Here is a 27,528-nt window from a genome sequence, read left to right as displayed (position 1 = left end):
TGCCAAGGAGGTAAAAAAAAACAAAAAACAAGTAGTTTTTGTTCCACATTAACATAACACTTGGCAATGTCTGCATGCATTGTCCAGACTGTCAATAAAACTTTGAACATGTAGTAATGATCCACGCATCTGCAACAGCATGCTCCAGCAATGGTGAGGTTACACAATGGGCATTATTTTTTCTGAACAAGGCTGACCAGAAAATATGATTGCAGACAAATTTCGACTTTCACATTCAAGACCACAGCGCCTGTCCAGTTATATGATGCCGCGAATCTCAAAGTAAATTTACCATTGGACCCTTATTGCTCAAAAAAAAAAAAAAAATGTACTAGGTTACGCCTGGTTCTTCTAGTCTAGAATATAATGTAACCCTTGTATATTGATAAGCAAGTGCAGTACATACCTGTTGTGGCGAATCAGTAGCCATGGTGTTCCATTGCAGAGCCAAGGTTGCAAGTTCAATTCTCAGCTGCGGCAGTAACATTCTGATGGGGGTGGTGTGCACAGATGGCTTGTGTACTGCGCTTTGGGTGCACGTTACCGGACTGCAAGCGGTCAAAATTAATCCAATGCCCTTTATAACAGCGCCTCTTACAACCTACCATGAAGTTTAGTCCGGCGATTAGTACGGAGCAGATGTAGTTATGGCATGATATTGCTAACATCTTGCAAGAAACTTCCGCGTTTCATTCTTCACATTTCTGGCTTAGAAAGACTACACTTAGTACTTTGAAGACTCGAACGATCCAGAAGTGTAATTTGCCAATGCAGCTTAACTAAAAGATTTCTATTTTACTGTCCCTTTTATGGCAAATGAGTTCGGCGGAATCCTACAAGGTGGAGTGAGTGTCATTAAAGGAAAAATTGTCATCCATTCAAATGGAGCACAAGGCTACAAATGAAGGCTATAAGGCTCTACCATCTGAGCTAGCCAGGAAGTTAGCAGATCGCAGTTTGAGTTGTCAATGAGTTTGCCCTCGCGCTGCAATCTGCTAGCTTCCTGCTTAACTCAGATGGCAGAGCGAAAAATTTTTCCTCGGGCTTTCTTCGTGTGGATGACAAGATGACAATTTTCCCTTTCATACCTTTTTTAATTTGAAACCGGACTACAGGCCTGTACCAAAAATCTGCAATCAAGCTCATCGCTCTATCAAATCTTCTGCTGCCATCGGACTATTTCTCCCTGCCTTTGGCCTTCATTCGTTTACCCTTGTAGGCAAACCGTTACATGCTCTATGCTATCTTGGCCAGAAATGACACTTTCTCTAACCTTAAGACCGTCGGCCCAGATCTGATCCTTAGTCTATATTGCCATCTTTCTATAAACGTTACATCAGTTTTTTTTTGTTTGTTTGTTTGTTGGCACAAAAACTGTCCCTCAAATGCAGTTTGCTTCTACAAGCCCCACTGCCCCAAGAGTCGTAGTGTCCAGAGTTCCAAGACCTTCGGCTCGAAGCTGCCAGTCAAATCCCTGTCAAAGCACAAGCTTGCAAACACTCAACAGCTGAGCCTGACTCGGTCTTTCTTTTGCACTGCACTGCCACACCTATGATGCCAGACACTGCTTCACCGCACTTCGTCCCCTCGCTAAACACTTGGTGCATTTCCAACCGCATTCATTTCTTCGTCGTCGTCTGCGTCGTCTGCTCCTTCTCGTCCACCGCACTCAAACTCGGCACGCACGGACGTGCTTCTTCAGTTTGAAGTTGTTCGCCAGGCCCTTGCCGCAGTTCGGGCAGTGGTGCGGGTACTCGCCCGCGTGCATCATGCGCTCGTGCTTCCTCACGCTGCCAAGCTCGGTGAAGCGCTGGTGGCACTGGCTGCACTGGTAGGGCCGCTCGCCCGTATGCGTGCGCAGGTGCGACTGGAGGTGCGCCTTCTGAGCGAATGTCTTGCCGCAGTCGGGGCAGGTGTGCACCTCGGCATCCCCTGTGTGCATCTTACGGTGGCGCTTCATGTTGGAGTGAACATTGAAGCACTGGCCGCACAGGTCGCACTCGTACGATTTCTCATTCGTGTGTATGCGCTTGTGCCTCTTGACAGCGCCGGCCCCGGAGAAGCCCTTCTTGCAGACGTTGCACGTGAACGGGCTCTCGCCCGTGTGGACCCGCTCGTGCAGCGTGATGTGATTCCTGCGTGCGGGCGTGCAAATATGTGAAACAATTTGTTAGCACATCTGCTAACACCTGCGAACTTTAAAATTAGCAGAGATACTCACAGACATGACAAAATAGCGGGTGAATGCGGAGCAGGAAGCAGCAAGCACTTTTGTTTATGTTTGCTCTGAGCACACCCTTTTGTGGGATACATATGTACTACAGCACAAGTCAGGTTAGCATAACAGCACAAGTAGTGTCATAGGGCTTACTGTATTTACTCGACTCTAAAAAAGCACTATTTTTTTCTGGAAACATTCGCTAGAATAATATATGCTCATTTGAAAAGTGCTCAAACTGAATCTCGACCCCCCATTATTGCATCCACCTCGGTGGCCTCGTACACTGATGCCAAGTGATTCCTGGTCCACTGTGGCTAAGATGGAACTTTTCCTAAGTGAGAATAAATTGCTGCTTTTATCTCTTACCGTGAAAATGAGCAGCATATTTGAAAGTAAGTAAACTCTTGTTGTAAACCGGATAACTCGAAGCATACCAACAGGCTGCTCTGCTTTTTTTAACTGGTCGAGCTTATTTAACTACTCAAGCTTTTTTAACTGGTCGGCTGAAAATGTCACGGAGGGAGTCTATTCGTGCCTACGCCCTTGAATTAACTAAAGGTACCGACATCCCTCCCCTCCTGGCCTTTCCTTCTCATCGCACGCGCCTTCCCTCACCGCTCGCCCTTTCAGTTTACTCTTTTTGATCGTGACGATCGCGCCGAGTGTGGTGATCGCTGGATCCACGACCAAAAGCAACTGTCATGGCGCCGGTGCAAGTCAACACAAAGACCAAGAAAACAAAAGGCGTGGTCGACAGCTCGTGGACGCTCGTGCTCTTGTTTCTGCGGAAACGGTGCAAGTGCAACCACGTGACTCCGCTCCACCACATGGATATGTGGATAACACACCTCCTCACCTGCCCTCGCTCGCTGGCTCAGGTGGCAAGATAAACGAATGTCGCTACCTTTAGTTTTATTAAAGAGACGTATTCGAGTCGAGCGAGTGACCCTTTCCGTCAGCGCACCTCTCTTCCTCCGTGCTGCGCAAGCGCGCTATAAGCTGCGAGCTACGGAACAGACAAATAATACTATGTGCCGCCTTCCGCATACCCGGCATGGCCAAAGTCACCTGAACCACCCTATAGATTGTTTACAGCTCCATACCCAAGGGCGCTGCCATGTTTGGTCATGTGACAGCTCCCGCCACTGAGCGGCATTGAGCTCTTGTTTGGTGTGGTCATGGCAGCCGCAGGCACGGCTCAGACAGCTCCTATTTGGGCCACGATGGTGAGCAGTGAATTGGTAGACGACACCGACACTTTGGCCAAAGATGCAGAGGCAGTGTTCCGTTCTGTCTAAGCTGCAGTCTTACTAGTGTGCAAGCTTATTGGCTGAAGGCGACAAATGTAGCCGGATCTTTTGCTTTTACTCTTTACCATTCAGTCTTTAGAGCGGTAGATTTGTAAGGCTGTTACGAGCGTGCGCCCTCTGTCGTCATTAACACTATGCGTGCAACTACTTCGTTCGTCCATAGGGGGTGTGACCGCATGCAGAGAATGCATATTTGCGACCTGCTCTGACCATGGTCGTTCGTTACAACCGCATCATTATTGTCGCCAGCGCCAATCAGAGAACTTGAGAATAGTTACAGTCAAACCTCGATATAACGAACACGAACATAACAAATGTATTTTCAGGTCAGATATGACTTCGTTGCGACGAGGTCCAACTGTACTTATAGCACATATTAAAATGTATTTGCGTACGCGTGGACAGAAATGGTGCGAGTAGCTGAGCGATCGTTTGCCTGCTGTCCGATTCCTGGTGCACAAGTAAAACTTGCGGTGCCTGCCTATTATTACACGTTTGACTTCGCTGCTATAGAAAGGGCAGTTAATTAAGAAAAATTTGACATTGGGCTTGCTGGTTGAACATGCTACAGTATGTGCACAAAGACAAACGAATGAACCAGACCTTGAGTGAGTACACAGACACTGGCACTCGGTGTCCTGTGCTTGTGTACTTGCTCCAGTCTGGTCCTTTCGTTGTTTTTGCGCACAAACTCTACTATGTCAGTAGCGTGTGCGTGGGGCAGCACCGACTTGCATGCTTATCAAAAGTTTAACATTCCGTGACAATTTGTGCCAGCGGTGGCAGTAATGTTGTGTTGTTGCTGCAGGCAGTGTTAGCCTGGAAGTCAATGCCGGCAACTGGCTATCCAGCACTGGCGGTTGAGCGAGTGGCTTGTGCAAGTGGTTTGTGCAAGTGGCTTGATCGCGATCGAAAATGACACCCGTATTAGTGACACCTATGGGTGTCACCCGTCTTACACTCCCGTCTTATACTTCTGGGTGTCACCTGTAGTGACACCCGTAATACACCTTCGCAGAGCAGCACTATTTCAGATCTACTTTTTTTTTAGCTTTTGTGAAGCAGTTGGTTTTATCTGCTTTTATCCCCTTATGTCGAAGTCTTTCGCTGTCCTGTTCATTTCATTATAATGAGGGTTTATTGTCTTAAAATCAGAGTATTACAGTTAAGGGCATGTTACGATTTAGTAAATATGGTAACTTCTCAGCAACAGTGCAGCTGTAGAGGTGCCTCAGCAAAAGGGCTCCACATTTAAAGGGGCAGTAAAAGAAATAAATAAGTTGAGCTGTATTAGTAAATCACCCCGGGGCAATACCCCCCCCCCCAAAAAAAAAAAAAAAAACACAAAAAAAAACAGAAAAACAAACACGCACAGTCTAAACCATAACAGGAGGCTTAGTAAGCAAGAAAAGATGCAAATACAAAAAACAGGGGGCAATGCAGCTTTGAAGTTCCTGCCCCAGATGACTTATAAATTTTCACAGCATCTGTTCAAGGCCCGACAATCCTTTAATGCGAAGTATTTTTCTCCGAGCCAGGCCAGTTTTTGTGGTGTATCTCACCATGCATTGGACTTCTTGTGGGTCAATGAGCAGACCAGTACCGACACCACCTGCAGTCAAAGATGGCAGGTAGCTCAGGCTTCAGTTGGTGGCTGCTACGGTGACGACGGATAAAAGGGTTCGCAGCCTTTTGTACCTTTCATGTCGCCGACGCCGTTTCACTCAAGCTCGACTGACTAATGAGACATGCAAGGCTCTTGCCTAAACAAGAGCAACAGAAGAGAGGCTCACCTGTTGTCGCTGCTGTAGGCGCAGTAAGAGCATTGGTGCTTGCCCTCTGGCTTCGGCCAATGCGTGGTCTGCCGATGCTTGTGCAGCTGCTGGGCCACCGGGAATGTTTCGCCGCATTCCTCACAGCAAAACACCACACGCTCGGTGATAACATTGTCCTCGCCTGCAGCAAAGAAAATCGTGGTGCTCATGCAACAGCACTTTTTCATTGCAACTATGGTTTCAAAACCTGTGCTTTAAATAATAATGTATACTACAGTAGTATCTCGATAATGAATTTCTCAGGGCCTCGATATGAATATTCATATCCGGAATTTGCATACAGTTTAACCACAGCATAACTAACACGGATATATAATGAATCATCGAATATAAGGAAGTACTTTCTTCTTTCTGGGGTTTTACGTGCCAAAACCAGTTCTGATTATGAGGCACGCCATAGTGGAGGGCTCCGGATTAATTTTGACCACCTGGGGTTCTTTAACGTGCACTACAACACAAGTATACGGGCATTTTTGCGTTTCGCCTCCATCGAAATGCGGCCGCCGTGGCCGGGATTCGATCCCGTGACCTCGTTCGTGCTCAGCAGCGCAACGCCTTAGCTGACTGAGCCACCGCGGCGGGTCGAATATAAGGAAGTAGATATAAAATTTGGTTGGTTATGCTTTAAAGTGTCCCTGAAATGGTTCCGACAAATTTTGTAGACGCGTAGGGTACAGCTACAGTAAAACATTCGCGTCACAATTTAAGTGAAGCATCTCATATTAAGAAAGCCACAGACTACTACAAGTTACCCTCCTCCCTAGCCACGCATTTCCTCAACTCGTTCGCCGAGTGACCGGGGCTAAGCTCCGCCTTCGCTGGCTCTACGTCATGTTGTGACGTGATGTCGTCTACTTCCGGTTGTCTTGGAGCCAGTGCGCGAAGGCTCTCCAACCTCTCCACTAGCCGCCTATCCCCAACAAGAGTGATCAAGCAGCGTGCGTTGCGAGCGTCCTGTCGCAGCGCCGAACGTGTCCGGCATTCCGGTAACCACAGGCGAGCTGGGTGTTCTGACGGATGGGCGGAGGCATAAACTAAAGCCCCTCCATACTACTACAGCTGTGATGAAGGAGCTTCGTAGACGTACGTGAGCGGCCTGATCGGCATGCACAGTCCAGCCATCTGGTTGCGCAGAGCTTAAACAGCCAAATACAGAGCTAATATTGTTGTAACCAAGGGTAAAACATTTTATACATATAAAAAGACGTGTTCAAGATTACGCTCCTGCTGAAAGTTTGAGCCAGCAGCAAAGTAGAAAAAACTTGGTTACTGCTATATTAGCTCTGTATTTGGTTGAGCTTTGTGCCGCCAGGTGGCTGGGCACCGTGCAAGCAGTTCACGTTTGCGCCTCCGTTCATCACGTAAAACGCCCAGCCACTACAATGCACAAGAAAATATCGTTCACTGCACCCAGCAGACTTGCGCTTACCCGAATACCTGACACACTAAACTCTATTGTGGTAGTAATCCTTTGGCATGAAGTGACGGCTGCAAACGCGTAGATGCTGGCACCGTTTGGATACCGACAGTGCGATGCACTGCAGCCACTCCGCTCTTCTGCTGCCTAGCAGAGGGACAAGATGTCGCAGCTTGATATGTCGCCGATCGCTACGTCTGCAGCCTACAACGCAAGGGCGAACCATGGTGTTCACGAAAAAAAAAAAAAAAAAAGAACGAGACCAACACTGACCGCGCAGCTCTTGTCAACAAGGAGCACGTTGTAACACAAGCAGACGACACTGGCTGTGGGCCGGAAGTGCTTTTAACGTAGTGATACATGTCCTTGTGCATTCTCTTTCTGTTACTTTCTTTTTTATAGAAACAAATTAACATCTAAACTATTACGAAGAACATTTGTTCACCATAATGTTGGAAAAATTATCGATGATGCGCCCTGGGCAGCCAATCGGATAGCTCGCCCTACTGACGTGATATGGTCAAATTACGTCACTTGGTCAGGGCGGCTGAAAACTCGGCCGATTGGTGCGCTGCGATCGGTAGCGATATACCTTTTTAAAACCTTATAATAAATTACAAGCTTTACGTGGAGCGCTTAGATGCATCAATTAACCCTTTAAGGACGAGACATATAAATAGCCAGAAAAAAATAATTGTTTTCTATCTAAATGTGCAAAACATATCAAGAATAGGCATTATTAACAAAAAGGAAAAATGTTTTGTACAAATTTTTTCAGCAATAGGGGGAAAACCCTAGGCGGGAAATTGGAAGTGGGCTTCACCCCAAGGCACCTAAGGCTTTGTTTTCAATTTGTACAAACAGCTCTCATCATATGTGAACCATAGGTGTACATTTCATTTGCTTTACATCACATGTGTGACACCACTGCAGCTAGATAGATACCTTGGATCGGCTTTTCTCCACTGACCTCGTTTTCAAAAGACAGTAAGTCGCGTGCCAAACTTCTTCCTCAACCAGTGTTCCTGTTCTAAACCGATATATGATGCTTGCTGCCTGTCATTCGGTGTTGGCCGAAGATATTTAGCCAGGAACTTCGTACTTAATGCTGCAACTGGGTGAGATTTTTTTTTTTCTGGTATGTTGCCTGTAGGCAACACTCGTCAATAAAGGGTTAATGATCAGATGGGTCTACTCTAACGACTCAGTACGGTTGTACAAAATCGTCAAAATCGTTTCAGGGTCCCTTTAATTCAATGAAGTACTTTCTATAATGAAATAAAGAATGTGGAAGCTGACACGATATTGGTTATATCGAAGGAAATATTTTTTTTGTACATGCCTGAAAATAAATATTCAGGTGGCGAAAATTTCAAATACACTTCCCGACCAACTTTACCCTAATACTTAGGACCCTAATAACGACCCTAATACTTCGGACCTGCGTGGTTATATGGATTTGCTCGTGGTCGCCAGAGATGGTGGCTGTGAATGCGAAACAGGTGGCAGGTGCACCAAATACTGGCAACGTGCACGCTGTGCTGAGGAATAAGGCCCAGTCCAGCAGATTTCAACCACCGCAAAATGCGGCAAGCAGACACAACAGGCGACACGAAGTGGAGTGCACACACTGCATCGGAAACACTCCCACAGCGGGAAAACTCAAGTTCCGTCATGCAAAATGCTACTGCTGTCATCGACAAGGGCAACTTGGCTCGTACTTGCCAGCAACGACAGCTTCAACAGAGCAGCACAGCTCACTGTGAAGGGCACTGGATGGACAATGATGACTTTGAGAAATTCCTGCTCGACCTACAAGTGCCGTCGGTAAACATGGTTCAGCCAATTTCCTACACCCTGGAATGGGATGGCGTGCCGCTTCGAATGCAAGTGGACACCGATTCAACCCCTGTGTCGATCATCATGTGGCCCACATACGCCGAGAACCGTCAAAGCTGGCCTCGACTTCAGAAGATATCTTTGAAACTGACCTGCTTCCTCGGTCAGCTTCCCATCGAGGGTCAACTGAACGTCTCAGTAATGTACAGCAGGACAACTCTGGAAGCTGCCTTGGTAGTACTGCGATGCTCTGGGCCTAACCTGTGTGGGCGGGACGTCATCAGAGCGTTTGAACAGCACAGCAAACAGGTGCTCGCAGTTGGAATCAAGGCTGCTCCCGGTAGGTCTTGGTCTACTAAGGGCTCGGTGCAAGTGAAGCAATTACTTAGGGAGTTCGACGACTTGTTCTCGGACGAGCTAGCAGTAATTAAAGGGCCACCCGTTCAGCTGCGATAGAACAGTACCTTTTGTTTTGTTAAAGCTCGCTCGGTACACTATGCAATGAGAGAATCAGTTGGCACGGAGATAGACCGCCTCATTGCGACAGGATTTTTGATGCATGTTGCTAGCACTGACTGGGCAACGGCGCTCATTTCGGTCGTAAAAAAAAAAGGGTCAATTCAACTGTGCAGCGATTTCAAAGCAACTGCCAACTATGTGTTCCACACAGAGAGATACCTGCTGCTTAAAATACAAGACATCTTTGCAAACTTGAGCGGAGGAAAAGGAAAGTTATCACCACCATCGATCTGAAGGATGCAGAGTCAGCTGCCACTAGATGAGGAAACAAAGATGCTTTTAGTGGTGAACATGCAGAAGGGACTATTCTGCTATAACAGGCTACCTTTTGGCGTGGCTTCTGCCCCGGCCATTTTCCAGAGACTCATGGAAGCCATACTGCAGGGAATACCGAGTGTTCAAGTCTATTTGGACGACATGGTTGTGGCAGAGGAGGAGGATAACTGCGACAAGTTGCATGAAGTGTTCCGGAGGTTTCGAGAATGCAGTGTCAAGCTTCGTCCAAGCAAATGCAAAGTACGACAGAAAGAAGTCGAGTATCTCGGGCACTGCATATGCGCAGATGGACCATTTCCGAAAAAGGAAAACATTGAAGCTGTACTAGCAATGCCAAGGCTGACGTGTATGTCTGAGCTGCGTTCCTTTATCGGCTTCGGGACATATTACAATGTGTTTCTGGGCAATTTGGCCCCGGTTCTCGTGCCACTCTACAAGCTGCTAAAGAAAACCACGTGTTGGCAGTGGGGAGCCAGACAACAAGACTCGTTCGATGCAACAAAGCACTTGATAAAAGGCACCAAATTTTTTAGCTCATTACGATCAGGAAAAGCCCATCGTCTTGGCAAAGGACGCGTCATCGTATGGCATCGGCGCTGTTTTATACCACCACATCAACGGAGACTCGACACCAGTCAGTTTCCAGTCACACACCCCGACGGCCGCGGAGCGGAGGAGGACGAGGAGGAGAAAGAAGAAAGGAAGGCAGGGAGGTTAACCAGACGCACGTCTGGTTTGCTACCCTACATGGGGGAAAGGGTTTAAAGGGATGAAAAGAAAGGAGAGAAAGGGAAGAAAGTACGCGGAATTATGCACAAATCGAGTGTGAAGCGCTGGCAGTGGTCTTTGGCGTGACCAAATTCTTCGGGTACCTGCTTGGCAACACTTTCACATTAATTACAGATCACAAGCCGCTGCTGCGACTTTTCAGTCCAGACCTGCGCTGCCAGCCGCACGGATTCAACATTGGTCTCTGCTGCTCAGCGGCTACTCGTGCAAAATAGAGTATAAGCCGGGAAAGGCTCTTCCGGTAGCAGATGCTGGGAGCCACCTCCCGGCATGCCTTCCACACGATGACAGTACCCGGGAGTCCATAAGCAAGGACTCCATCTGGAGTGCCTCGGAACACAGTTCTGGGACACTCTGCACCCTATTTAGTTCGTGTACCCTATTTGGTACAGGAACTGGAAGATGTAAGCCAGGCGTTGTGCAAGCCCCGCAAGGCTGCCACATGGCAATGATCAAGGCAGAACACAGCAAGCTTCATCATCGACACGACTCCTTTGTAGCAATTGCTACATTTGGGTGGATGTCTCTTTTTCCCTTTAATTTTGACAACCAGTTGAAGGCTAGAAAGATCAGCCACGAGGCATCCGTTTCCAGTGACATGGGGATCGAGCATGAGTCGAATGTTCAAGCAGAGCAAGCCTTAGCTGCAGAACCCGACGCTGTGATGTGTTTGTCACCGATCGCGGGGGCGTGCGGGTGTTAAAAGAGACAGGATTGGGAGACGCATGGCAACACAGCAAGCAGATTTTTAATCACACTCAAAACCAAAAAACCTCAAACTGAAAACTCAAATACACACTGAGCTAAAACACAATGATTAAATAAATGTTAACAAAAATATACAGCCTAATAAATCTATCAACATGCACTTAACTTCGCCTCCGCTAGTCCTGGGCGTTTCTTACACAAAAGTCTGGCAACTCTGGCCTACTGGTATCTCCCTACAAGAATAGATATCTCTCACTCAGTTCGTCGCTGTTGCTCGTATTTTCCCTGGCGGCAATCTCGTTGGTCCTTTCTCAATGTTGTTGCTTTCACCGAGTGTCGCATAGTCGTTGCTGCCTTGCAGTCGATCCTCCAACTTGTTCGCCTCCGAAGCCTGTATAACCCGGTCGCTTTTGCTGACGTGGCAGGGAGGCTCGACAGGTTACGCCTAGCGACGTGTTCGGCCGCCGCTTCGGTCCAGCTCCTTTCCTGAGTGCCGACGTGGCGTTCCGGGGATCATCGAGTGCGCTGGTCTGCCGATGAAGGGGGATCCTCTCTGGAGTGCCCGGCCATGTGATGCGGCAGCTGGTCCAAGTAGCCTCGCTCGAACGTCTCCGAGGTCGACGGCTGCACCTCGGACTGCCCGCTTCATGGACTCGGCCGGACCTCCAAGTCTCCCGTCGCCAGAGCGTAGCTGACGATGCGTCCTTCCCGGCCCAGAGCCACGTCGATAATACCAGCTCAGCCTCGCTTACGGTTCGGTTCACGCGCCTCGCGCGCTCGTGCCGTTGGGAGCGCTCCGTTCAAATAGTCTTTCTCTTTTCTTTCGCCGCTGGCCAGTTACTCATGACAGACGCACAAATGGAAGAAAACCCCAAGAGCGAAGGTGTGCCAGCAGGCGGCAGCCAACAAATTATGGATGGTAGCCAAGTTCAAAACAACATCCGCGGCGAGAATGGTGATGCCAATAAAGATTCTGAACCCGGCCAGAACATGTTCGAAACCGACGCGCTCCGGATCGTTAGCAGTCTTGAGAGGAAACAAAGATGATGCAGCATCATTTGGCACATGTCTTTTGTCTACCGTGCATGTTCCTTGCGTATACTGCCCGAGGCAATACAAAGCCTCCGTTCCAATAAAGCTTGTTCACTCTCGCACGTTCTTGTCTGGACGCTTCAGGTGGGACTGTCACTAGCTTGTTCGCTGGGGCTATTAACTTACACTGACAATCGGCATCGATGGTTTCTGCATAACCTTTTCTCTTGTGCCTCCTAATGACATGGCAAGATGCTGAGGAATAATAAAAAATCGGAGACCCCTTGGTGGCCCATGAGAGGCACTCCGCTTGCATTCCTTTCGCATAGACCTGATCGCACATTCTTTTTTTCCGACAGTAGGGCTATCTTTTTAAGGCGAAAGCCTTAGATTTCTGTTTCAACATTGCATTGTGAGGTACAGAAAATGACGTGACCCAAGGATGGCCAGAAGCGAACCAAAGCAAGTCCAGCCATGTATAAGAGATGATTAATGATTAGCAAAGTTAATTAATGATGGATGAGTAATTAGATTATGGTGGACTAAGGTCGATTAAAGTGTATTAAGGTGGATTAGGGTGAATTATGGTCGATTAAGATGGATTGAGGTCGATTAGGGTGGATTAAGGAGGGTTAAGATGATTAAGGTGAATTACAGTAGGCTTTACAAGGCTTTCACCTTCGCGTCTGTTAGGCAATAGCTAAGGACACCTGAGAATTTTTCAACCTACACTTCATGCATGCTCATGCAGATGAGTGTAGTGCAGGGCAGAGGCTATGACATTTTGCACTGCATTTGGCTGGCAAGATTTTAGCCAATTAGAGCCAACTGAATGCTGTCTTCTGCTTTAGCAGATGAAAATCGCACGACTTCGCACCAGTGGCGGTCCAAGACATTGCCATGGGGGGTGAGGCACAGCAGGGTTTAGTTTTTCAAGAAACAAAAACGATAGCATTTTGTTAACAACCTGATGCATTTATGTAACGTATGTTGGTGAGCTAGTTGGTGCGTGACTAGGGGGAAAAAAACGCCAACAGGACTAAACAAATACAAGACAGTGCACTCTCTTTTAGTCCCATTTTTAACGCTGTTTGTTTTTTAAGCATTTATATAAAGCAGCAGTATTTATGAACCCATAGTGAACATTGTAACCCCTAGTGGCCCACCATTTGCAGATATATTCTGTGCATGCGCAAGAGATACATTTTCCAACCACAATACTCTCGTTCACAGACTAGCAGAACAAACTACAGTGCCCGTTTAACAGCTTCGCCTTCCTGAGTTCACCGGTATCAAAGGCTCTTCAATGTCAACAATACATTCCCGCTCGACAGCTAGGTTAAGGGAATCACGAGGACATAAAATTTTCGAAGGAATTCTAGGAAAGCCTTTGCGCTCGCACTACATCCCTAGAGGGACCTCAATTAGAGGGAGAAATGCAGTCGGTGGAGGGCTTCTGGTTAGCAAATGCCAAACAGCCGGGCAAGGTAGCAAACCTTGGGTTTTTGCAAAGGATTGATAAGAATTCGCCATCTGCCCATTTTTTGTGAACGGAAACGGACTGGAATTTCCTTCAATCGTCATTTCGTGTAGAAAAAATCCGGCAGAACCCCGTCTCACAATGACTGTCAACGGTAATGCGTTTAGAATTGAATCAATATAGCGACACAATATATTGCCACCATCGAAACGAGTTATGTATGAGACATGCACTGCAGCGGCTCTCTCCTTTCGCACTTTCCTAAGAACACTCAGTGCCATCTGATGGCAGTGGTGCAAAGCCTGCACATGGCCTTCGAAATGCATGGCGCACCGGTGCGTGCAAGCGTCATACGGTAGCTGGGTTTTTTTCTTAGGCTTCTTTCTGGACACTCTGAGTCATCTAGTGGCGCTGCTGAGAAGTTAGTGCGTGGCCTCCGAGACGAGAAGCGTGGCACGGCGGCGCGTGCGAACGCTGAGAATTGTTCCTTCGCTTGCCGGATACCCAGTGGCACGTACAGATTGACTGAAGTCGGCGAGCGGTTCGCTGAAGAGTGGCGGGTACTCAGCGAATTTACGGCGCAGCTCGTCAAAGCGTTGGCGTGAAAGACGTTCATTGAAAAGCGGCACATACCCAGTGCATTTGTGGAGCAGCCTGCTAAAGCGTCGGCGTCGGAGAAATTTCATGGATCCTTTTTTTCGTGATTTTATCGCAGCACACACCTGCTGGCATGTACCCATTGACTTAAGTTGGCATCAAAGAGTTTCGTGGGACAGCGGTATGTGCCCAGTTCGCATCTACAGTGACCCATGCTGGCGTGAAAGGGGTTCGTTGAAGAGCAGCACATATGTACAGATTGCCACATACTCGGCCACCCAAGTTGGTCTGACGGTTGGTTTCGAACCCTGTTTTCTCGGCACAGCAGCCCAATGCGCTACCCATTTGACCATGTGACCCAAACCCAGTAGACCCAGGAAGTGGAAAAACGGTTAGATGTAAACAAACGTACATAGAGACATATATAGTTAGCTAGCCTCCAGGAAGTCTGCGAAGCACCCTGAGAATGCACTTAAGAACTTCGCATTAAAACCAGTGAGGAGAAAAAAAAAAGGCACGGAAAGAGATCCGTTGAACTTGAAGCCCAGGTAACAGCGGAGATCAGCGTGGTTTTACAACCCGATATTCTAGTGAGTGGTTCAGCCACAGCTATGGATGAGAGTGCTGCACTATTTTGCAAGTTGCCTATTACTGAATCGGGCTTCCTGCGTTTACAGGACTCCTGCTTACCTTCTTCCTCATCCTCCGAAGCAGCCTTTTTCCGTTTCTTGGTGGTTCTGGTCGTCTGTGCGCAGGCAACAAAAAAACAAAAATATGTCGTTTTATGCATCGAAGCACAAAATTAACAGGAACTGCCCAATGCATTTCTCTGCAAAGTTCAGGAATTAATATCTCGAAACTGGTGTCATCCTGAGAATTCGTTCCAAGTCGATCCACCTTGCGAACTCCACAGCTAGAATTTGTAAAGAGCAATATGGGCCATAAGGTAATCAGTTAAAAACTTAAATAGTTAATTTTGTTAATTAGTCAATTATGCATTTCAACTTTTTGTGCAAGTAATGTCCGCCTCTTCAAGTAGACCTACTCATGAACTAGAATTGTGTTTATCTGCCACAGGCAACGTTTAAAAAATTTTGAAAGTGTTCGCTGAAACACCCGGTATGTCAGCAAGCTCCCTTGCGGATGCTGAGTACGAGCATCTAACTCACGGCGCGAGCCTTGCTTGTAGTACGGTGGAAGGAAATCGGTGCAGAAACAATCTACAAGCTTGCCCCAGGACACGAAAGCTTATAGACCAATTAGTACTTTCTCCAAAACTCACTTTCATTGATTTTGCCGGTGAGTGGCCGATTGCAAAAATATAAAATGAAGGACAAATGTTAATGTTTAAATTACGCATTAAAAACGCCAGTGCCAGTACCGTCACTGTACACAGACAAGGGCTCTAAACACAATGCACAGTACAGTTGGACACCGTTATAACAAAGTGGTATCCGACACGAAAATACATTCGCTATATCCGATATTCGTTATAAGTATACATTCGCTACACCCTAGTACTGGCGAGAATATTTTATCTTTACTTCGTTATATCCGATAATTCGTTATATCTGTGTTCGTTATATCGAGGTTTGACTGTATGCGTGGCTTACACCTCCCTTCAGTGGGGGATAAGCCAGTGCGTGCCACATTATGCTCGTCACCTTTTAATGTAGAGGAGCATCAGCTACGCATACAAAAAAGCTGCTACGAAAAGCACCTGTTACCCCTGACAAAGAAAAGTCTGCTTCTTCAAATAACAGCTTCAGTGACATTCTTTGTTTGGCCAGAGCTTTCATTACAGGTACCTTCCCATGTACAGTTGACCAATTATTTAACATTTAACAGTACCATGCGAGTGTCGACTGGCCAGCCGGTTGAGATCAGCAGGGCAAGAGAACAGCAAAAGATTAGCAAGACGTTGCTGATCACATCACTTCACGCCGTCAGAAGGCACTGACCGGCTGGCCAGTCGATGCTCGCGCAGTCCTATTAAAGAATCGGTTGACTGTACATCGTTTCTCGTATTTGGAGCATTCTGGTATAAATAACTAATACAATAAATACTATTATTCTAATATACTAATCAGGTAATGTATTAAATATAATCTAGTAATATAGCTCAATTTACATTTCTTTTTAACGTCCTTTTCACGGGGCACCATAGCTGCCGAGACACTATGAAAAAAGGCGGCGGGGGGGTCTTGAATGTGACTACGTTTATACCAAAATTTAATGCGTGAAAGATAGGCATCATACCTGACATGCCTTGGAGACCATTTTCTGCGGTTTTTCTGTAGCTATGCTGACCTGAAAAGAAATTTTGACAATTGGTGCGAAAACAATTTCGAAACTACATTCGAAGAAAACTCGGGCTATCTTTTTTTGTACTAAAAGTGCTATGTTCTGTTCTACACAAGGGCTATACTTTGGTACTGAAGCAAGAATTTTTATAAACGAGATTAAAGCTCTGGGTGCAACATTTTCCGAAAGCGGGACTTGAACCTAACATATTAATATGTCTGTAGCAATCTAAATAGAATATCAGGGCTACTAAATCATCACTAACATATCAGTATGTAAGATGTAATCGTTTTTTTTATATACAGGGTGTTCATTTTTAAGTTTTACAGAATTTTTAGATCGCCTGTGGCAGGCAGCGTAACTATTTTCATTGAGCTGGGTTATTCAATGAGGCAGACATTAGTAGCACGAGAAATCAAAACACATATTCAACTAATTAACAAGAATTATCTAATTAACTTCTTAGTTAATTACTTTACGACACATATTTCAATTTAGGAATTGTAGCTGGTGAGCTTGTCAGGCGCATCCACTTGCAATTAATTTCCAGAATGACAAAAGTTAGGAGATATGCACCATCAAACTTGGCATAAAAATGCACTGTTGTTCCACTTTTTTACCAAAATGCTGTTTTATACATTGAAGCACAAAAGTAACTGGAACGCCCATGCATTTCGTCCCACACTTGGGGAAAATATATCTTGAAACTGCTGTCATCCTGTAAATTCATTTCAAGTGGATGCGTCTTGCAAACATGCCGGCTACACTTCGTACATTTCAATATGTGTCGTAAAGTAATTAACTACGAAGTTCATTAGTCAATTTTCGTTAATTAGTTGAATCTGTTTCAATTTCTTGTGCTATTAATGTCCGCCTCTTCAAATAATTCAGCTCAACGATAAGAATTATGCTACCTGCCACAGGTGATTTTTAAATACAGTTAAACCTGGATATAACGAAATTCACAAATTCCCGCAAAACTTCGTTATAAAGACGATTTAGTTATATGCAGGTTCAGCACGAAAGTTCGAAAAAGAAACGCTTACTGTATTTACTCTATTCTAACGCGCCCTCGATTGTAACGCACTCCCGTTGTCCGTTTTCATCGAAGCACTCATCCTTGGAATGTCACACCAGGTACTGGATGCGTGTCGTTTCGCACAAGCGTGAGGCATTGGAAACGAAGAGCGAGCGTCACAATGCGTCGTAGCGTCATATAGTGTTACAGTAGAACCCCGCTGTTACGTTCACGGGTGCTGCGTTTTCCCGGCTGTTACGTCGTTTACGGCCGGTCCCGGCACAGCTCCCATAGAACCCAATGCATTGGTAACCCCGCTGTTGCGTTTCAACTGTGGGACTGTTCCCGCATCATATGTTGCGAACTGCCACCCCGCGCCGGCCCGAGCAGCCATTTTGACTTTTCATGTCGCTTGGCTTGGTGGCTTGACGATGGCATTGGCCGCCTAAAGTGCCGGGGGCGACAACTATGACATATTTTCGGTTTCCGCCAGCAAAAGTATGGCCCTTGAGATCCGTATTTGCTATCTAAAGATGGTGTCTATGACGCATTGTGGCCCTAAAATTGGTTTTGGCTCATAGATGTTCCGTATAATGTCCAAGGGCGGTAACGCAGTCGCCGCACGCAGTATGCTGTATGTGCGAGTGAAAACATGCGAGGGGAGCCGACGACCGCTTCTAAATCTCGCGCGCACACGAAAAAAAAAGCAGGGAGGAAGCGCGCCTTCTTCCGTTGCGCTCGAGGTACCGGCGAGGAAGCAAGGGGGGAGGGATAGCGGGTGGCGTTGTACTGTACTCTGGCATCAACTGCGTACTGCGCGGCGGCGCGCAGTCGTGCGGGCCGTACCTTGAAAGCGATCTGCGTTGGGGGCAGAGTATACTCAGTGTAGGTGCGTCGGCGGCTCGTAGCTTTGTGCGTGCTGTGTGTTCTCGGCGCTCAGTTTACATTGAAGCGACAGACAACAGCACAAAGGTCACTTCGCTCGCTTCTGCAGCGGCGCTTCCACACGCCGGCAGCGTTTGACAGCGTGTGTCCGCGCTCATTGAGTGTGATGTGTCACAGCGTCTGCCAGCGTGTCAGCAACATCAACTGGAAAAGGAGAGTGCCGGCTTGGCAAGCTAGGCCAGCTGCAGCAAGCGGCAGGATCAGGGTTGAATGAAGAGAGCGGGAAAGGTCACGCTCGCGGCGGCAAGATCGCCGGGTCGAGGGATGCAGGCCCGGCCTCGCACACGGTCGCACGCACGCACAGGTGTGCTCGCTTCGCATTCCGAAGAGGCGGAGAAGGTGCTTCAGGTTGTTGCTCGCGCAAAAATGACGAAATTTGGGGCGAAATCTCTAGGTTGCCGGCGGGGAAAATTCGTTATTTCGAGGGGGTCTCCCGCTGCCACTGCGTTACGTAGAGGTCTCAAATACATGTGCTTCTATGGAGTAACGGCGGGGAATAGAAAAACTTCGTTATATCCAGGAATTTGTTATATGGAGGTTCGTTATAAGTAGGTTTAACTGTATTCCGTAAAGCTTAATTTTGAACACCCGGTATATTATACTACTGTAATTTAATATGAGGAACCACAACTAAACAAAGCAAGCACAAGTTGATTATGTGCCAAAAGCATGCCATTCGTAACATTGAAAACACACCTTATGGTGCACATACATATTATTTTTCTGAGTGCAAAGTACTCCCCACTGAAACCATGCACACGTTGTGTTTAGTTTGTAGATGTCGATAAGCTATCATAACATTCAACAACTTAAACAAGTTGTTAGGGACAAGTATGCTTTTGTCAGCCGCAATAGGGAGAATCAAGTAAAAAATTTGATGCCCGAGATAGCCATCATACCTGACATCCCCTGGACACCACTTTCTGTGTTTTCCGTGGCTTTTCTGTAGCTGGTGTTTCTGTAAATAGATTGGTTTACTGATAAGGGCATCATAAAAAAGAAAAATAAAAGCGCTTATCTTTTTCATCCTCAACATGGCTGAGGTACTAAGCAGTAGCCACACTACGGCATGAGCTTGAAGGCCAACTGCAGCAAACTTTGCAGAGAACAATTGCGTTTGCAAAATGGGTACGACTGCAAAAAAAAAAAAAAAAAAAAAAAAAAAAAAAAAAAACTTGATAAATTCTGTGTTTCTGTGCCGAAAAATAAAAGTAACAATAAATAAATGGAAAGATCCCACTCATATGTGGGAATCGGTTATGAGTATTAGAGTTATGGCAAAGCGAAATGGTGTGCAACAGCTCGCTTTGCCAAGCAAACTGCAACATGCTTTCCGGGCGCACGGGAAACCGTAGCCACGAGCGAAACGTGTCGAAACGGACCTGTCAAGTGAGAGCACTCTCCCCGTCGGTAAGACAGAAGCGAAACACAAGTCAAACAGTCAAATCGAGCTGCGCTCCAGCTATCATCAGCAGCCAAAAAAAGAAATAATAATAAACATACCGAAATAACAGCCCACAACACTTCGCGGCGCTGGCGTCAGTCCAAGTCGGTGCAGGTCACGCTGCGGAGCGTTCCGTGTTAAGCGTGCTGATGACGATACAGTCACAGAACAAATATTGCAAGACGCAGGAGCGCCGTTTGAAAGCCGCCTTTTGGACACTAGGCGGCGCAGTGTGCGTCCTATATTCGCTCGTTTGCCTCACCGATCGCCGATTTCGCGTGAGGAGCTCCTTATGCTGCGCTCGGGCCGTACGGCCGTCGTTCTCGGCGCCCGCTGGTTTTATCTCACGTCTTTTACGAGAGACGAGGAACACCGTCTGTTTTTTTTTTTTTCTTTCGTTTGATAGTCTTATTTATCATTTCCTTTTTTGCTTTTGAGAGACGCTTTGTTTCCCAAAATTGCCCGCTACAATGAAAACCTTTTATCGTCACGAGTAACTCGGGCCGCAGATGGTGCTCCACTTCTCTCGTAAAACCAGTGGGCACTGCGAACACATGCCATTGGGTTAGTTAACTGATTGCGTGCCGAGAATGCCGGCCGCACAGTTCGAGCAGTGCGAGTAGTGCAAAGCGACTTGCCGTGCCCGAGCGCAGCATAAGCAGCTCCTCAAGTGAAACCGGCGATCGGTCAGGCAAACGAGCGAATATAGGACGCGCATGCGCTTAGTAGTCGTCTGAGCACCCTCGACTAAAGTCCCTAGGGACTTTACCCTCGACGCGCGCACTGCGCCGCCTAGTGTCCAAAACGCGGCTTTCGAACGGCGCTCCCGCGCATTGCAATATTTTGTCCGTGACTGTACGTAGGTGCATTGCGTGACTGACGCCGACTCTGGCCGCCCACGAATGTGGTTTGAAATTCAAGCTCTTTCCGCGGTGGGTAGGGATGTCCTACTTAGCAGACACGATCGTTAGCACGCATTGTATGCACTGCGCTTGTCAGCTCAAAATGGCCAGACCTGGTGAGGGGCCCTTTAATGAAATGTCTTCACTTAGCTACGTTACTTCTATATAGCTACCGTATTTACTCGAATCTAGGCCGACTCCGATTCTAAGCCGACCCCCCAAAAGTTCGAAGTCCGAAAAAAAAAAAAAAAAAAAAAACTTACCTCGAATGTAGGCCGAACGAAAAAGCGAGGACAGCATTCGCAAAATGAAACAGCATTTATTAAATTTGAACATGCCGAGCTCATTCTATGTCACCATCGCTGCTAGCCTCGTCGCTATCTTCCTTACTGCTGACATCTTCAAACAGTGCGCTATATTCAGTACCATCCAGCGCATTAGAGATGCTGCGTTTTTGGAAGGAGCGCACGTTGCGGCGCACGCAAAAACCATCTCCCGTGGCCCCCTCCAACGAGTAACGACAGACCGATGCCGAAGTTCCGCCCGGCTTGAACGTTTGACGATGCCTCTACGGCTAGCTCAACTACCGTATTTACTCGATTCTCACGCTTCCTCGATTGTAACGCGCACCCGTTTTCCGTGAGGAAAAATTTGGAAAAATAGATTTCCTCCCGATGCACTGATGTTGCGATGAATAAAAAAAGTCGCAGTTTCGCCCGAAAGGCGATGCATCGAATGCGGTAGCAAATTAGTAGACCGCTATTAACAAGCACGGTGTCACGCGCGCTCAAGCAAACATGAACACACCTCGCTCGTTTACCGCGGAAACGAACTGTCAAAACGCTGGAGACGAAGCGCGCCTTCGTGCTAGCATGCCTCTCGCTTCAACGCGGCGAAAACACAGCGCGCGGCGGACTTTACCAGTCGCAGATTGCTTTCAAGATAGGGCCAAGCCTGATCGTATCGCCGGAGTGGATCGTCGCAGATTACGTCCTGCTTCGGTCCACTGAAACCGTTCCGCATTGCTTTGCTGGCGAAAATCCTCTCCTTCTGTTTGCGCCAGTCCGCTCGCAAGTTTCGGATTCTCCGAACGCCCGTGATGCGGCCCGATTTCCGTCCGTCTCCGCACAGATGATCACTTTCCCTTTAAATGCGGCATCATGATGAACTCGGTACTTCATGCTGATAGATAGAGCAGACGCTGAGAACGTGAAGACAGACGGTAAGCACGTGTACTGCAGCACACGGAGGAAGTTTCCGCATGCTACGGTAGCTAGGCACGACGCGCGTGCGAGGCGGCCATTTTGAAATGCCGACGCAGATTTAGGGTCGTGTTGAAAGTGCGCGTTAGATTCGAGTAAATACAGTATTCGTTTAGAAAACGGCACTATATAGTGGCATCGCCCATTTGGTGCCATTACGATAACGCCACACCGCGCGCCGATGCTGCACCATACCGATACTACCGATACGACGCAGGTCAAAATGGCGACGTCGCTCGTGTACTTCAGCTGGCTACTGGCGCGACTAGTAGCGGCTACGATACTGACTTTTCTAGATGGCGCTAACTATGCACCATATTTATCAGTTTTAGTTAAAAACTGGCGCGTTTTTTAAAATCCTCGAATCTAAGCCGACCCTAGAGTTTCGTATGTGATTATTTGAAAAAAAACTATCGGCCTAGATTCGAATAAATACGGTAAATGCTCCTCACTTAATGCATGGGCTTTTCCTATTTTGTTCACTTAACTTCTTTTTCCACATTCAGTTGCTTTTGATGCTGACTTCTTCACACTGCCTAGTTTCTGCATCTGGTGCCTCGTGATGGCATCAGGTAAAAAGTGTGAAAGAACAAAGCACTCACGTTCATTACAAAATGGACATCATGAAAGCCGTGAAGCGCGGCGAAGCTTTGTATTCTGAAGTCCTTGCTGTCATACATCGATAATGAAGGACTATGGGAAGATACACACTCCCCAAAACGCCGAGCTGTGTCCCTGCAAGTGCACTTCTCTTAACGAGACAATTACTTTTTGTGTCATCAGAAATATTATTGCCAACGAAATGGCACTGCTTTGGCAGATGCTGTCAAACAAGGCACTGAATCTGAAATGCCACGGAGGAAAATGAGCAGGGTGTGTGCCTCAAAATGCGGCGGCTCGTGCAGCAAGGGCCTTATTTGTGCTCCATAATGGCAGGTTTTCCTTAGTAAGCTTCACCGCAACACACACAGCTATGTAATACTACCTGAAGCATACTACCTGCGGCCGCTCGTTCTTGGAAAGAGGATCGCCACGCTGCTTCAAAATCGTAAAAGGCCTCCCGGCAGGATAAGTGCGTTCCACAAGTAAGTGTGGATGGCAGTAAATTTTTGTAGTTTCCGCAAACGGCACTTTAGGGTTCCGTGAGCAGCAAAAAAAAAATAATAATAATAATAATCCGACCCGACAGCAAATAAAATGCCCAGTAATTATAATAATAATGACACCAAGGATGATGACAATGTTTATTTCTTCAGCGTTTTACTCCAAGTAATTTAAGAGTGAATAAATAAATACAAGACAGTGATAGAGTGTTTTTGTTAACCAGGAAAATTCGACTTCAAGCGACCTCCTGAATAGTAATGACAATGTGAACAGAGCACTGAAGGTACACGTTGGACTGACGGGGCTAGACGCGTCGGGGGGGTTACAACACCTGAAATCCTCCCCCCGGTTTGTGCGCCACTGTAAGCAACCACGGCTGGTGGACTTCGGTGTTCTGCAGGCTGAAAGCCAACTTTTGAGTCTCACAGCGTCTGCCTGGATGACTTGTTGCTAATGTACGGCGATCGGCCATATTGTAACGGACACGCGTTTGGGCTCTTTGACATGTGATTCACAGTACAAGTGCACGAATGGTGGCACGGCGCATATCCATAAAGGCTGGCTTGCTTCCGCGCTGCGTCCATTTTTACCTTATCCTGAATAAAAACGCGCAGTAAGCACTTCGACACACGCGAGGTGCACAGCAGTCGGGCGGCGGGGCGATGCAGGCTTTTCAGGTTAGCATTGCAATAAATTTATCAAAGACCATAGTGCTGCGCGAGTGACTTGCGAAATTCACTAAATAAAAGCAAAAAAAAAAAAAAAAAGAACTTGTGTGTATTTAACATGGCTTTGGAGAGAAACAAGTAGGTAAATTCTTGCTTTTCGTGATCTCAGGGGACGGTGTGAGACATGCGAATCAAGCTTTCGATAAGCTTCAGATATACATATTTCATACTTCGAATTATTGACATATGTAACTATTTCGCAATGCTCTTCGAGTTCGATATACAGTGTAGACCGCTTATAACGTAAGCCACCGGGGTCGCGAATATCCGCACTATAACCAAAACAGCGATTTTATTGAGATAGCAATTATAAGGACACTCCAGGCACATTTCTGCCGTTGCCGTGAGGTTCCGTATAAAGTCCAAGGGCGATAAAATTGTTACCGCGTGCCTTATACTGTATATGCGAGTGTAACCATGCGAGGATGAGCCGGAGATTGCGGCTCAATCTCGTGCACACAATGGAGGAAAGCAGGAAGGAAGCACGCCGAATTCAGTTGCGCGCAAAGCTCCTGGGGGGGAGGGGGGTCTCTATTTCGCGCGCGCTCACCTGCCGGGGCCACTGTATCTTAAAAGCCATCTGCGACGGGGGCACAATTCACCATGCGCTATGTTTTCGTGGCTTAGTTCGCGTTGATGCGAGACGCAGCACGGAGGTCAATTCACTAGCTGCCACGCCTCCTCACTCCACCGTTTTCACAGCTAGTTTCCGCGGTCATCGAGTGAGATGTGTTCGTGCTTGCTTGTGCGCGCGTCACACCATGCTTAGAGCAGCCGCGGCAGACGCGCTTTCGAGCGCTCCCGCCATTGGGTCATTCTGCCTGCTCCGCGAGAGGCATGCTGGGATATGTGGCAGGCCCGGCGGGCGAAAGATAGGAGCGGAGCTATTCACGCGCCAGCAACATTGGAACGTGCCCAACGGCGCCAGACACGCCGGGTGCGTCGTGTCGTTAGAGTATAGACGACGGTTGTTCGCCACCGTAACGTTGCGGAGCTCGACGCGTGCACGCTTGACATCGGAATATATCTACGGCTTGAGGGGAGCATTTGCCGTCTCGGTTGACTGCCAAATATCCAGTGTCTAGATCGCAGATCGCTTTCAAGATGGGGCCCACACGGCCGCTACATACGTAGCCGCCGCTGTAGTACAGTTGATCACAGTTCATAATGGTTCGACGCGGATAGATAAGGCGCTAAAGAGCAATAACAGCTTACAATGATCAAAATGTCATGAGCGCACCTGGCGCCAACACCTGCAGTAGTTTTCTTGCGTCAATTCACCTTGCGCTGCTAACAGCAGCAGTTCATGTCGCCGCAGTGCTGCAATTTATACTGGTCAGATAAAGTTTCATAACATTGATAATGACACTGGCCTGCGAGTAGACGAGCAAGTGGCACAATGGTAACACATAGTTAGATAACTTCCAAAGGGGTTTCTGCGTGAATGTTTTTTTTTGTGTGTGTGTAACCCGGTTAAACAATTGCCAGTAATTCAGTCGACTTCCTTTAATCGGTCGCCTGACGGAACCAACGAAACTAATAGAATTCTCTGGCAGGTCGAATTAAACAAAAGGCAGTAAAAATGCCAAAACAAGCTGAAACACGCCGTTGATTTACTTCACAGTATGGCCTTTAAAGTTCACTTTGCTGTGATACAGATGTCTTATGCGGTGAAGCATACCAAGAAACGAAAGGTACCACTGTTATGGGACATAGCACAAATTACACACACACACAAGTGCTGTCTCTGATTACAGTACAAGCACTGAGATGCCTAATAAGTTTATTGGCAGGCCTTCAGAGATTTCTTTTGTTGGCTTTAACGTCCCTTCAAACTTCAGAGTATTTTTCGTCTTACCGCCTTCCTTTTCGCTAGCTTTGCCAAAACACAGATGGTTTTTCTCAGTTTCGTGGTGCATGGCGTGCGTATAATTAAGGAACGCGTACTAGGCCCCATTAACAGTCTCATATATGAGACACACATGGCGGGCGAAACAAGGGCTCAAATCGCCACAGCAACGTCACAAACAGCTCTGAATGGGTGCCAGTATGCTTATCAGGCATCTAGGTGCTCGTACTGTGACCGGAAACGGCAGTGAGTGCCTGTATAATTAAGAAGCACGTACAATGTCCTGTGACAGTGACCCCTTTTCATTCTTGATATGCTTCACCCTAATAAATTGCGTATGCTTCACTGCATACCATAGCTCTACTGCGGTGAAGCTGACCAGTCAAGTTTGAATTATATGGCAAAGGAAAATTTTAAGATCATAATAACGGAAATTTGGGGCCATATAAATGTATGGGCGCCGACTGGGACCTTCGGTTGGGATTGAATTAACCAAAACATTGAATTACCCGGAGTCAAATTAACGGAAGTCTGCTGTATTATAAATAAAACTTTCTTGGCAGTTGAATATTGTGATAAATGGGTTCTACTGTATTTGTGCATTCTACTTATATGTGCACCGAGTGAAAGTACCTGCGAAATGGCATATATAAGCTTGTATGCTGACCAAGTAAGTGCACCTCTGTTTTGAGCAACAAAATAGTCGCAGTTTCGCCTGAAAGGCGAAGCATCGGTTGCGATAGCGAATCGGCAGACAGCCATACGAAGCAAGAATAGTAGTTTTATCAGCCGTATAAACTTGCAAACATATCTTACTAACTATACATAGTTTGCAAGTGACGTCATACCCGCCGCCTGCCCCGACCGTCCGCCATCGCTAGGCACCTCGCTACTAGCCTCTGGTCCGCTGCATTTGTGTTCGGCGTTCGCTTCTACGTGGTAGCGCCGCATGTTTGCTATCGTGAAAGCTTTGCGATGGCAAAACTCAGGAGCCCTGAATTTTGCCCTTTCTACATGGACGAGCTTGTAGGGCCGACGCGGGCTCGCTACAAAGAAAAGGTCGGAATGTGCGACGGCGTGGACCCATACTAGCTGCACCTTGGCGTGGATACTACTCCCGTATGTGGATATTATTATCTTGTCCCGTCCACGAGCTATGTTACGCTGAACGAAATAAAGGCTTACAAATCGCTGAAGGTGCACAATTACTTCACGAGCGGTTGGATGAGGAAGGTTGCAGCGAAGCGCCTGTCGTCGGGTCTTACCATCGTCCTCGGCGAGGTGAGTCAATGAAAGCATGTGTTTCTTGGCGTGCGGCAGAGAAAACTATCTCAGTATTTTTTGTGCTGCTCCATTCAGGGACAGCTTTCTTGCCATAATGGTTCACCTATATGCACTTTTTCCCCAAACTTCAAAACGTGTGTTCGCTTCTTTCTGCGAGTTTTGGTTTAGAGTTCGGTGCATGTCCGTGCATGTGAATTTTGTTGCGTTAGATAGAAGTAGCCCACTATATTGAAAGCACGCAGACATTCAAATATTGCTTAGCATATCGCTAAGCGAAGCACACATACCAAGAAATGACGATGCGAAGCAGTTTGTAGGCCGTTAAAAAAACAAAACTGGGGTTTTCCGTACTAAAATCACGATCCAATTGTGAAACACGCGGCAGTGGAGGGTTCCGGGATAATCTTGACCGCCCAGAGTTCTTTAACGTGCACTACAACACAAGTACACGGGCGTTTTTCAGAGCGGTAAAGGCGACTATGCGTGTGGGAGCGGGCGGTCACCAACCAGTACGGGGCTTTCGCTGCCGCCCTTTCACGATCGTGCGTGATGTGCAGTGTTTTGGCGTGTTATATACTCGCCCGAAACAAAGTGACGACACGCACGTTGTTCAGGTCCTTCCGATTTATCCGGGAAAGCCACAGGCACCGACGTTTCTCCGACAG

At 47.2% G+C, this 27,528-nt stretch overlaps 1 protein-coding gene across 3 annotated transcripts in view; it reads right to left on the bottom strand.

Moving 5' to 3' along the window:
- The window catches only part of LOC119464554 (zinc finger protein 329), a 38,439-nt gene that overhangs the window by 2,834 nt on the left and 8,077 nt on the right, over positions 1 to 27,528 (bottom strand). For all 3 annotated transcript variants that reach the window (XM_049656360.1, XM_037725571.2, XM_049656359.1), the window contains exons 4-8: positions 19,190 to 19,248; positions 16,283 to 16,333; positions 14,714 to 14,768; positions 5,325 to 5,487; positions 407 to 2,135 (exon numbers count right to left, since the gene is read on the bottom strand). In XM_049656360.1, coding sequence (XP_049512317.1) covers positions 1,670 to 2,135; positions 5,325 to 5,487; positions 14,714 to 14,768; positions 16,283 to 16,333; positions 19,190 to 19,248 — 794 coding nt within the window. In that variant the 3' untranslated portion in view covers positions 407 to 1,669. The remainder of the gene's footprint in view (positions 1 to 406; positions 2,136 to 5,324; positions 5,488 to 14,713; positions 14,769 to 16,282; positions 16,334 to 19,189; positions 19,249 to 27,528) is intronic.

Source organism: Dermacentor silvarum, chromosome 9 (assembly GCF_013339745.2).
Source record: "Dermacentor silvarum isolate Dsil-2018 chromosome 9, BIME_Dsil_1.4, whole genome shotgun sequence".
NCBI lineage: Eukaryota > Metazoa > Arthropoda > Arachnida > Ixodida > Ixodidae > Dermacentor > Dermacentor silvarum.
The sequence above is the reverse complement of the archived record's forward strand: the minus strand, read 5'-3'. Positions and strand labels throughout refer to the sequence as shown.